Source organism: Lissotriton vulgaris, chromosome 2_1, assembly GCF_964263255.1.
Source record: "Lissotriton vulgaris chromosome 2_1, aLisVul1.2, whole genome shotgun sequence".
Taxonomy (NCBI): domain Eukaryota; kingdom Metazoa; phylum Chordata; class Amphibia; order Caudata; family Salamandridae; genus Lissotriton; species Lissotriton vulgaris.
Window position 1 is genome coordinate 286191090 of NC_141687.1, and position 13042 is coordinate 286204131.

Here is a 13042-nt window from a genome sequence, read left to right on the forward strand (position 1 = left end):
GGGTGCTTCGGAGATAAAAAAAAGAAATTCACCAAGACATAGTATTAGAAATGAGGAAGGCCTAACCACGTAGGTAGATCAACAAGACAGATATATTAAAGCTTCAAAACCACAGGTCAATATCGACTGAGCCTTACAAGAAATAAAGAGATGGGGCAGAGACATACAACAGAGATATCAAAGGGCAAATGCCTGAATTGTTAAATGTGAAATATACATCACAAATACCACACTCCTGCACAAAGTCTCGAACTCCAGCATTATGGTCTACAAATGCAAAGGTTGGTGTAATGTGCAATAAAACACAAAATTCCACGGGGCTGAAAGAATTCTTCAAATTGTTACACATTCGAATAATGACCACTGAGGGATCTTTGGTAACGCAGAGTTGAGCAATTATAATCTTTCTAGTTAACACATTTAAAAACGTATATGAAAAAGAACAATATCAATATTACCTCATTTAATACAAATCAGTCTTTAGGCTACAGCACTCCGATGTGAAGTGCGCAGCAATATAAGTGGTAGCATGCTGAATTTTTTTTAACATTTTATATTTTAGAGGTAACTTTAGTGCTGCTTTTACAGTCAGGCGGCCACACATACACTGCCTCATTAATGACTTTCAGCCAAGGTAGAGTGGGCAGAAGCATGTCACCTTTACTCCTAATCCCTCCCCTCAACCTCCCTGCATTAGACACATCACTCCTCACACACCACTACATTAACTCATCCTTCATGCAGGTTTTCCTTATTTGTCGTGTATTCATACGTTTACAGACAAAGCGTGGAGAAATAATCCATAGTATCTCTTTAAAAAGGGAAAGGCTTAGCACTGATGTGAAGGCCACGCTTTAGCAACAATCTGTGGGAGGTTAGATCTGTTCACAGGAGTAAGACAGTCAGTGAGCTGATGCATCTGTAGCAGAAATATGTTTGCAACCGACAGGACTAAAGGCTGAACGTCAATAAACTGATTACCATTCAGTTTGGATTTAAAACAGTTTTTTAGTGATTTATAGAACTACAAAGCTGCAAATGTTTTGCAGTTACTGTTGCATAAAATCAAGGCATATTGTTAAAATACAGTCTTTTAACTACACAACTCGGGAAATAAAGTATACTGAAACACGCCCGAAAAAAGGAAGACTTAACGAGCACAAAAAAGCACACCTCTTTATTCTTTTTAATTGCAAAATAAAGATCAACATATGAACCACTGTTGCGAGTTCTGTGCGGCCCCATTTTTTATTCCAACACCTGATTAGTTGCATTTTCTCACTCATCCCACAGATGTAAAAAAACTTGACGCTTTTCATCAGTGGATCTATATTTTATTTAAATAGGGTTCTTGGTAGTTTTTTTGATAGTTTGTTTCTGATCGTTTGTAGAGAGGTGCCTTGAGATTCACCGATCTACAAAGGTGGAATTTGAGGAGTTTAACAAGCTAGATCGGGTAGGATATGCTCGGAGGAAAAACCAGAGAGCATAGAATCTCCAGGAAGAAATTGTTACTTACTTTTCGTCCTGATTCAGCATGTTCGGAATTTTCAGTGAATTGATAAACGTTAGAATAACTCCATGTTGATTTTGGGGATCATGGAACACTTCAATATAGGTCTTCAATTTGACCATATTTCATCAAAAAGGATGAAGACTCCAACATGTTCCTATGCTCCTCAACACTTTCTAAAAAAAAAACTACAATAGGCCTGCTTTCCAAATGTCAGACTTAACATGGGAAAGCGAACCTCTTCTCAGACTACATTGCCGAAATTATGGTACAACTCTGCTGCATAAACAATTAGGAAAAGTGCAGCCTGGTAGACTTTCATTGAAAGTGCTGAACCGAAGTCCAGTCCTGTAAAGGATCTAGGATCTTACACTTCCCATACGCCTTGGAATGGCAGTTTCTACACACAGTCAGGTCTTTCTGGAGGAATGTTAGAAGAGCTAAATGAAGCCCAATACAATATTTCCAATTCAAAAATATGGAAAGCTGGAGAGGAGCGCGGTTCACATATGAACGACCTCAATGAAGAGTCCTATAATCCAGAATCAGGACAACAAGTAACCATTTCTTCTTCGTCGCAGGATCTTCACTGACAGCTGAACAGAATAGCAAGCTAAAAACGGTCATAGGTTTGCAGTACGTGGGCATAAGGAAAACAACAACATGAACATCGTGAAATTCTTTCATAACCTCTAATGGAATAAGCCAAAGATGTTCTTTTGAACCACCTGACCAACCATACAGTCCACTTTTGTACCGGCAAAAAGAATGCTGGGAGTATGGTCAGGCTCCCAGGTAGAAGCTTTGAAAAATTCTATTCCTCAGTAAAACTGTAATAGCAGATTTTTCTCTGGAGGAGTGAGGTTTTTGGCCTTGTTTCAGTACAGGCTTATTCACAAGTTGATAAAACAATAGCATGCAGGCTGATATCAACCAATAGATCGACTGTTTAGTGGTACCAAGGCCATTTTGCTATTTATGGATTGCTCTTGTTGTGAGCCCTTAGGAGATCTTGCAACTTTGAATGTGTAAATGGAGTATTCCCTGGATGGCTATTCTGGTCTGGTCTTTTCCTTGACCCTTCGGTCTTCCAGCGTGCATCTCAGCTGTATGCCTTTGCTGTCATTAAGCTTCATATTGGATATCTTTTGACAAAACGTACACACGTTCACGCTGTGAGACTAGGGCAGGCATACCACAAACACCTTGCATCGGTACAATGTGCTTTCTTTGTCCCACATGATGGTCACTCCACAATGAAAGATGGCATTCTAACTAAAAAAATGCTTCACCAAGTTCAACAAAAATCCTTTACACTCAAGCTACTTTATAAAGACGTAGAGTAAAAGCAAGAATGCCAAGTTTCTTAAAGTAAAACCACTTCTCTGCGAAAAAGGTGTGAAAACACCCAAAGTGTATGCGGGATTCCGGTCATGAGCTGGAATAAAAAACTGACTGTGTGGCAACTTCCATTACAAAGCATCATAGGCGGTGGAAGCTCCTGTGGCCTTAAAGGATGAGACAAAATTACTTCTCTTTCATTGCAAGCCTATCAGACTGCACTTTTCCTACTTGCATATACATAACAGGGAATGGTTTTATCACAGGTGCAGCAAAGTAATTTGTAGAAAGGTTAGCTTTCACGTGTTTTTAGAAGTCTGGCATTAGGAAAAGCTGGCCTAGAATAGGGTGTCAAAAAGTGTTTATTAAAGGACAGGTATGCTGGAGTCTTTACCATTACAGATGAATGACGCTCAAATATAAGACATAAGTGCTGATGTGTTCGGTGGTTCCTTCACGCACCGCAAGATTTATGACCATCAATGAGGACTCTACTGTGCAGAATTGATGGCCAGCTTTATGGACAAATGTGTTTTACTGCCAAGTAAGTGGGTGATCACATTTCAACAAGGTATACAGTGTTTGATGCTGGCTTTAGGAAACAGTGGAATTTGAATGTATAATCGTTGTGCACAATGTTTAGTGTCTCGAATTAGATTTTTTATTTAATCAGGAGCCAATGTATATATATTTTTTTTTTAGCAGTGGCGGTACACCCTCAAATTCAAGCTTCATCCTCACTACTCTCTGCCCATTAACTCTCTTGCTAGTCCTCGTAGCACATTTGCATAGTCTAGTTTTGCTTAGATTACAGCATATGCTACAGTGGCACGCCATTCTCATCTAACAGTTGTAGTTTTTTCAGACATCACAGGTAGCAGTTGTTGACTAAGTGTCTAGGTTGCCACGTCTTCCCTATTTTAAAGCGGATGCATATTTTGGACTTTTTCTTATGAGATGAATGAGGTGACTCCAGTTGCAAATGAAGTATATGCTAAGGTACGAGACGGACAGTATCGTGGATCCATTGCTTCAACGCAAAATCCACAAAATCCTACTTCAAGAAACAGATTCTGACAATTTGTTTTCTTGAACCATTTAAGATGATTTTTTCCACCCAGGATGAATAAACGGTTGACATACTAACCGTGTGAAAACATTTCTTGGCGAAAGACTTTTTCCAGTTTGGTTTTCCTACCGTTTTTATGGGGAGGAGTGTGGCCATCCTTGCGCTGTTCCCGGCCGCATCCCAGACACTTCCCTGTTTTTACCTTATCTTTTTGTTGAACCCTATTGTAACTTTTTTTTAAAGAATAGTTATTTTTATAATTTCTATTTTAACAGTTAAGATTTTTTTTCCTTGACCTAGGATTCAATCTCGGGTCTGGCATAATACCCTTTCCATGAAATCTATCTAGTTTCGTGAAAAGGGTACTTTGTCAGTATGGCATATCTAAAAAATTTGATTTTGTCAGGCTGGCATGGGCTTCAAGTGGAAGTGCTATGCTAATGTAGGAGAGGGATGGTACTGTGAATCCTTAAGGTAGGATCACTGTTCTCACATCAAAGTAGGAAGCTGAAATGAAGCAGGTCTGGGAATAGACTAAGGAGGGTGGCTTTGGAAAAGGACTGTGAATGGCAGGATCCAGGTCAATGATGCCAAGAGATGGGAACATTCCATCAAACTGGAAGGTGGTCAGACAGGGAGAGATTTGTCATATAAAGATGGACAGGAGAGAATGTGTACCTGGCAGCGACATTGTAAACAGGACCAGTCAGTGAATATAGCAGTAGTCAGCGCTGGTGTCTCGATCAAGAATCTGCGAATATGGCCACAACTGTCGGCATGGGGCAACGTGTTTTCAATAAAGAGCTGGGTAGTGGCTGAGGGCAAGGCATCAAGGTTGCTCTGGTGTTATAAGTCAGGGTGGGAGATTCATTGAAGGAGCCCTCAAAGGGATCCCTTAGGCAGAGCATTTCGCCTACCCTTTTATACTTTGCTGTATTCCTACTTCTTTTTTCAGAGTTTCTTAATTGCAGTGAAAATATTTAAACCAAATGACATCAATCCAGTAGATCCTGTCTCAACACTTTTCACGCTGATCCAACTTTTGCAACCTTACGTAGAATTTTTTTGTGGGTCGCCACATACCAAAGGTTCAACAATCCTGTGATTATATGGTACAGTCCAGTTAAAAATCACTTTGCTCAATGAGCTCCTTGTTTACAATCAGGTAAGACAATGACATAGCACATTTCCATTCACAGACAACCTTCCTCACAAGTATTTAACACTTAACACGATTTTGGCAATCTAAAAATGTAGAAACCTGCTGAAAAGTTGAACAAAATAAATATGGGGAAAGGTAGGTGAGAAAAATGAGCGAAAGAAAATAAATCAAACAGCGAAGAAGCTTACATCGGCTATGTTTCCATTATACTGCAAATGCAAATAGTGGGACTTTAGTTTGTGAAAACTAGAGCCAAAACAAAACTGGTTCTAGGGGGCTATGAAATTAATAATAAAAAGGTACGGTTGATAAAAGCAACAGGAACGTATAGAGATGGGCTTAGGCAAGTCATGATCGTGCTTCAGTGGGATTTTATTCCATTTGTACAATGGTAAGAAGTGTTCAGAAAGGCAAACAATATAGGGCAGTACCAGGGAAAATATTTTACTTAATCAACATAATTCACTCAGTGATCTCAAACACTGTCGATCAGTTTCACGACGTAGAGGCATTGCAGAATTCAGACAATGAAGAGAAGTATGCTAATCTTACCAGGTAAAGAAGAAAGGTATGTAGACCTGTTCCGAGTCCTACAGAGGACAGGATTCCTAAGCCTACCCAGTAGGCACACCATAAGAATTTTCTCTCCATATACTGTACATACTGGAAAGGAAAAATAAAGCTGATCAGAACTTTGTGTCATGATGAAAAACAGTCGCAAGTGAATAGTGCCTTCTCAGACAACATAACAGGAGTCAATCATTAGGTCCACGAGTCATCCATTCTGATAAAATGCAACTGCTTGCGTACTCGATCCTGTGTATACCTTCAACCATCTATTGTCTTACTAAAAGTGTGGGAAATAGCTGACCAGTTATGAAGGTTATTTATTTTACATCGGGCCCACATCAAAGAAGTTTTCACTCACAGAAGTAGTCTGTAAAGAAAACGGTACTTAACTGTAACAATCTGTTTGCAGCTTGTTTTGCTGTCAAACTTGCATGCGGTCCACACTCTTCCAATCAAGTGTTGCATGCGGGCTTGCAATGTTGCTATTCAAAGAGGTGTCGGTTTCAAGGTGATAACGCCCTAGAAACACACAATTCACCAGGACACAGACACCACCTTAGATGTTGTGATCCTCTGAGGGCAAGAATAAAGCAGGTGTAAAGCAATAAAGTGTGTGCTGATAGAAAAACATTTATTTAGATAGATTGATTATTACCGTGAGCAACCATCCAGGGATGTTGGTGGGTGCATGTATCTACAACACCACAAGCTGCAGTCCAATTATTACAGGTAATAATGTTTCCGTTTGCTGCATGAGCTGCTGGATATCACATGCTTTTGCATACACTGTAAAGCAGTACTCATCTCCCTAACCTGGGGTGCTTGTAAGTGGCAACAGATGATGTTTGGACACAATTTTAAGTAAAAATTGTTTGACATGGGCTTTTTGTTGGGAATGAACGTCCAACAAAGCAATGCTTAATGAAAATAACCATTTCACAGCTTAGCAGATGTCTGCGAGTGGAGGCTTGGGAGTAGCAACAGAAGATGTTTGGAACGTTTTAAGAACAAATTGTTTGACATGGGGTTCTTGTTGGCATGAATGTACACAATGTAATACTTAATGAAAATAACCATTTCACAGCTTAACATATGTCTGCAAGAGGGATGTTGCCTTGACACGTCATAGTGGCTCCTTTCTTAAGAGCTGAATGCACCCTAGGCAGTGTGTGTTTGGCTTTGTTATAACCGATTTGAATGCATTTGACAATTCATCTTGCATGGCCTGTATGTAAAACTGGCTCGCCAAAATGAGGCTGACCAACAGTGGCAGAGCGGCTTGGTGTTCCTAAAGGATAAATAAAAGATCCCTTATGTTAACAGATCCTTTTTGTTAAAAGATCCCTTAACGTCCAAAATGTGTAAATCCTGTTCTTCAACTGATTGTTTAGGTGGAAGAGGGTAAAGCAACAATTTGAGCGACATGGAAAGCGAGGTTTTGGCAGAAAATATGGGTGTGGTCTTAGGATAACCAGAACTTTGTGCAATTAGATAAATGGCTCCCCAACTGTTAAAGCTTGCAGTTGACCAATCCTATAGATGGAATCGGCAATGAAGCAACTTTCAAGGAAAGGAACTGCAGTCGGCAAAAGTGTTGCGCCTTGAATGGAGGCCCCATAAGACTCCTAAAACGGAGGCCTAATGAGGGGACTAGTGGCATTCGTGGTGGAAGCTCATACGAGGTCTTCCAAAACAGCTACAACAGGAATGGATAACCAAGGGCCAGATGTAGGTGGCCAAATCGGAAGCACGAACGCTGAAATTCAAAGAATTTCAGCGTTGCAATCGCTATTTGGCTGAGAGCAATGTAGGTGAGTTTAAACCTACTAGCAAAATAAGGAATCGCAAAATTGCGATTCCTTATTTTGCTCTTGCATTTAAGGAATCGCAAATTGCGATTCCTTAACCCCTTCGCTTCGGGGCTTTTTCACCTGCTGTGCGGGGGGAGGGGGGGCGCGCATTGCACCGCCGTGCTTGTGACGAGCTCAGCTCATCACGCTGCACGGCGGCGCTGTGCTCGTCATGACCACACCTATTTTCGAACGTTCAGCACAGCGGGGAAATTATCCCCGAGTGCGAACATTCCAACGGTCATGACGAGCTCAGCTCGTAATGAGCACAGCTCAACCGTGCCTCATGACGAGCTGAGCTTGTGAGAACGTGAAAAAAATCTGCATCCGGGGAAAGAGCAGCAAAAACAGCTGGCCTGTGAAATCCTCCCTGCTCCTTGAATCTGCTAAGGGGTCATACACAACAGGAATTACAAAGACTGACTGGTGTTCTCGGTTTTGCAGGTATGCAGCTATTGTGTCCTGCCTTTTGTAAGTGCCGCAATTAACCAATAATGTATTGCATTATGGCTTCCTTGGGCTGTCTGTGATGATTGGCACAGTAATTAACACAACTTTTCCATTTAGCTGTGTAAAATGCCCTGTAATGGGCTTCCTGGCTTCTTTCAGTTTGCATGCACTACTCTGGAACCTGTAAGTAGCCAAATTCTAGGACTTCAGGTGCCAAACCACAAGATTGAATGCCCAGAGTTTGGGGTGGTAGAGTGGACTTTGATATTACGAGAGGATGTCTGGTTGCACTTGTTAGCTTTTTGTGGGGATGTATTGACATTTCTGGATGGAGAGAGTACCACCTCTGCCATTCCCAAGTTGGTCCTATGAGGATCAGCCTCATTGGTGCTCGTCACATCTTCCTCAGTACATACAAAATGTCTGAAAGTGAAAGTAAAGTGTAGGAAAATAATACTGACCAGGTGATCCATAGTGCAAAGCTCATGGAGTATGGGTACCTAGAGGTGAATGTAGCTTTGCCATTTTGCGTTCACGTGTGGCATAGAGGAGAAAAAAAACTGTAGGAGCACCTGTGCACCGAGTTCCCATTCATGTAATTCTTGGTGCAGTCTACTGACTAGGCCTGCAAAGTAGTTGTTCACTCAAGCAACGTGTTCCGCTCGGAGGAGGGCCTGGTGGCCAAAGGCCCATTATAAAATGGTTTGCGCTAGCTTGTATAACTGTTGTAAGCGCGTACTTTCTTGTTGTTGTGAGCGAATGAGCATTGCATTTTTGCAAATAAGGCTAAGAAACACTTATAGCACGAAATAAACTGTCATCAATTCCAGTAAATTGATGTGAAGGTGTTCTTGCATCAAACCATTGGCCAGGAGTTGTGAGCAGGCCTATGTGCTGGAAGGCTAGCACTGTTGGCTGCAGGCTTTATTGCCTTAACCGTATTCCTCCTGATGTACTGATTTTCAAGTATTTTATATATATTGTGCTGCTATCTGCTGTTTTTATCCTGTATGATTTTTAGCTTTATCAGTGTTCGCTGTTTTTAAACAATTTAAAAAGTGCCCTGCACCTTGCACTTTTCTTCGCTTCTCTCCATGGTCCACCAAAGCTCTAAGGTGCTGATTGAGTGGGGGGAGTGAAGACAGAGGTCACTCTCTCTTGGCCCTCTCCACTTCCTGTAGCTTAACCTAGAGAGGTGGGCGTGCTAGTTGCTGGGCTCAGCCGGGCTCTCCCGCCTCCTCCTCTATAAAGAGATTATTTATTTATTTTGAAAGTTTTATATAGCGCGAACAAGATCTTCACAGATATCAGAGCGCTTTACAGAGGAGGGGAGCATATATAAACAGATACATCAATAGTGTTGAAAGTACAGTTAGGTGATATCATCAACAGTCAAGTAATTCAGTTTCAAAGTCAAACAAAATTGTAAAGGGTGCGAACAAGTAGTACAGATCAGTATCGAGACTTTGAGTTAATCCCCAGTAGTAGTTAAAGTGTATTTAGCCATGAGGATCGCTTTTACTTCTTTCTTAAAAAGTATGGTAGAAGGGATTAGCCTAGTTTCAGGGGGAAGTGAGTTCAAAATCCTGGGAGCCATTCCTGAGAAAGAGCGTTTATACGTTTTTTCCTTGCGGAATCTTTTAGGCTTTAGAAAAAGATTGTTTGTGCCTCTAGTGTTTCTGGAACCTTCAGATATAGTCAGCTTCTGAGCGAGGTATCTAGGTGAGTTCAGGTGGACGGCCTTGTGCGTCAAGCAAGCGATTTTCAGGTGTATTCTGGCTTCAAAAGGCAGCCAGTTCAGGGATTTGAAGTCCGGGGAAATGTGAGAGTGTTTTTTTGATCCAGTGATGAGTCTCTATGGTGGCATCGCCCAGCGGACGCGTGCAGCAGGCATGCCAAAGGCATGTCCTTCTGCGCCTGGACCGTGCCGAGGGCCAGGATTCCTGGTCCGGGTTAGTCAGAAATACAGTGAGGGGTAATGTCTTACTCCACTTAAGGCCATCTATAGTGATGGCAATTATTGTAAAAAGGTCTGTGTTCACTTTAGCCCTGCGACCCTCTCTAACAGGGTCACAGCTCTATGCCCAACCTGTGGGTTTACACTGGAGGTTTACAACAGGGTACAAACCAACCAGGCGGACTCTGTATTTAATGATGCACATCCAAAAGACTACAAGAAGAAGGATCTACTCTGCCCTGATTAATGCACGCTCCCTTTCTAAACATAAATACGAGATGGCAGAATTTTAGATAAATATCACCTAGATCTCCTATTTATAACGGATGCTTGGGCTGACCCTTCAGCTGGCCCAGATTTTAGCATCACTACCACTGACAGCATTTCTGCATATAGATGCAATAGAGCACTAAAGAGAGGGGGAGCTCTGGCGCTCATCCACCGAGAAGATCTAGTAGTTAGGACAGAGACGATTACCTCCGCGGTACGTGAGGCATTTAATTTTAATATAATGCTCACCAATCATCAGTCCTTTAAGGGGACCCTCTTATACTGTCCACCGGGCCCCAGGGAGAGTTTCAATCAGCAATAGGTAGCCTACTGGAACCTGTGGCTGGTGAAATCAATTTCACGATCTTGGGAGATTTTACATTTCATCTGGAAGCCCCCAAAGAAAGGGAATATATAGCCCTTATTTCGGAGCTAAAGGTGTTAGGACTCTTCCAAAACGTTATGAGTTCTACTCACTCGGCTGGGTATACACTGGACGGTTTGTTCACGAACAATGAGCAGATCTCAATAAACGAGATCCTCCCTTTAATATGGTCGGATCACTCTTCAGTGAATATGCCACTTTTTCCCGCATACCATTATCCCGCATGTTGTTACAACGCAGTCGTTACAAAGACCGCATTGTAACAAAGCATTCCATTACACTGCAAGTCGTAACTACGACTTTCGGAGGGGAAGAGGGGGGCGGTGCGCTGGATGTTGGAATAGGAAAATGTTCTATTCTAACTCCAGTCTGAGCAGACTGTAGGGAAGGTGTTGGATTTTAAATGTAATGTAAAATGTAAATGTAAATTGGTACTTGTATAGCGCACTACTCACCCGCAAGGGTCTCAAGGCGCTTGTACGAATACCGCTGTGGAACCCATCCTGGCTTTCCCTGTGAGGCGTCCACTCCTGGGCACCACCAAGGTGGAGGCCAGGCATCCTTAGCGCTGTGGGGGCCGTTGTGGAGACCGCGTTGTAACAGCGCGCAGGGTTACAAATACAGGGCGACGGTGGTTTACCCTCTGCAGTATTATATGATATTAGGATACTGCAGCCCACTTCTATATACACCAACTCAATCCCCTCTAAACAGTTTAAGGCTTGGAGTGGCATTGATCAAGCCTGTCTTAAGCAATATCTAATGGACACCCAACCTGAAGATGTGGCAGACCCAGAACTGGCCTCTATAAATTACACAGAATGGCTCCAAAACACATTCAGTAGACTAGTACCATATTAAACATTCTCCAAAAACAGGAAGCCTCCCTCCGTTCGGTGGTTCTCCAAGGCACTGAGATTGGAGAAACAACGCTGTAGGAATCAAGAAAGACGCTGGAGCCAAGAATATGATAAAGAGGAAACATCTTATTACAAGGCGGCATTGACAAAGTATAAACGTCTTATAATTACAGAAAAAGTAATTACTACACCAGAAAAATAGAAACAGCACAAGATTCCTCTAAACAGCTGTTTCAGGTAGTTTTTAAGCTGGCAGGACCAGTGGCTAACTCCACCAAGGGGGACCCAGCTATTTTCAAGACAAGGTGGGCCAAATTTACTCTAACTTTACTGCCCCCCATGGTGGGCTGGAATCAGCCGGCTAACAGCAAGAGTGGAGGCACCCTAAGTTTAACGGAATTTAGGCCAGTTTCAGTGGAACAGATCGCTGATCTGGCTAACACAGTCAAATCAGGCTCACCGTCTGATCCATGCCCCCTTCAGTCCTGAAACCGATACCCGACCTAATGGGTTTTCACCTAACGAGCACCTGTAACTCTATATTCTGCTCAGGTACCTATCCATCCGTATTGAAAAAGGCCAGAATTCTGCCACTTAGCAAGAGTAATTAAATCATTTGGGATGGGTCTCACGTCATATGAGGATGATACGCAACTGGTGCTTGCTGTGCATAAAGATGGAAATACGGTCGCGGCAAGTTTTCATGAGGGTGTGTTGGCCATTAGCGCATGGATGTCAAATCATTGCCTTAAATTAAACTCAGACAAGACTGAAGTAATGGTCTTTGGTAATCTTGCCCCAGGATGGTCTCCGACCTGGTGGCCAGTTGAGCTAGGATCCCCCTTCATCCCCATTAAGAAGACCAGAAACTTAAGTGTAATTTTTGATGATAGATTATCTTTTATACATCATGCCAATGCAGAGGTCTCCTCATCCTTTTATGTTTTACGGATGATAAAGAAATTGTTACCTTTCGTCCCAGTCAGCACTGACTGCAATGCAATAACAAACTGAAATAGAATAGCAATAGCCTTCTAATCAATGCCCAAGACAGTGTTATGTGTAGGCTGCAGTTGGTACAGAACGCAGCTGCCAGGATACTGTTTGGTACCCCGAAGTTTAAGCCCATTTCCAATGTGTTGTGACAGCTCCATTGGCTGCCGATAAGAAGCAGAACGAAATTCAAGGCTCTTTGTATTGCCAATAAGGCAATTCACAACACTGGACCAGAATGCCCGAAGAAAGTTTTTATGGCATACTCGCACAGCAGATCCCTGCACTCTGCAGACGCTAACCTTCTGATCATACCAAGAAAGCCAACTGGGGTAATAGAAGTTTCATAGTGACCACATCTAAACTGTAGAATTCTCTCCTCCTGCGGATTAAGGCCAGGCCAACGCTGCTAGCATTTAGAAAACAAGTAAAAACTTGGCTCTTCCAAGTAATAGGCATCCACCAGCTCTCTGTTTATCCTTCAGTACATAGCGCTGAGACACCTACGGGTATTTGTGCATTTTAGAAATTTTTAGAATATATAAAATATGTGTGCTTTCCAACCCCGGAGGGAGGCTTCGGTATTGATAGTCATTTACGGCTGGGCAACAAGAAATAACTT

At 42.2% G+C, this 13042-nt stretch overlaps 1 protein-coding gene across 9 annotated transcripts in view; it reads right to left on the reverse strand.

Annotated features, from left to right (window-relative positions):
- VMP1 (vacuole membrane protein 1) overlaps window positions 1–13042 on the reverse strand; it is an 864072-nt gene that overhangs the window by 685268 nt on the left and 165762 nt on the right. For all 9 annotated transcript variants that reach the window (XR_015308362.1, XM_086954948.1, XM_086954944.1 and 6 more), the window contains one exon: window positions 5638–5748. Coding sequence is in view for 8 of the 9 variants with exons in the window: in XM_086954948.1 (XP_086811074.1) it covers window positions 5638–5748 (111 nt within the window). In the remaining variant the exon portion in view is untranslated. The remainder of the gene's footprint in view (window positions 1–5637; window positions 5749–13042) is intronic.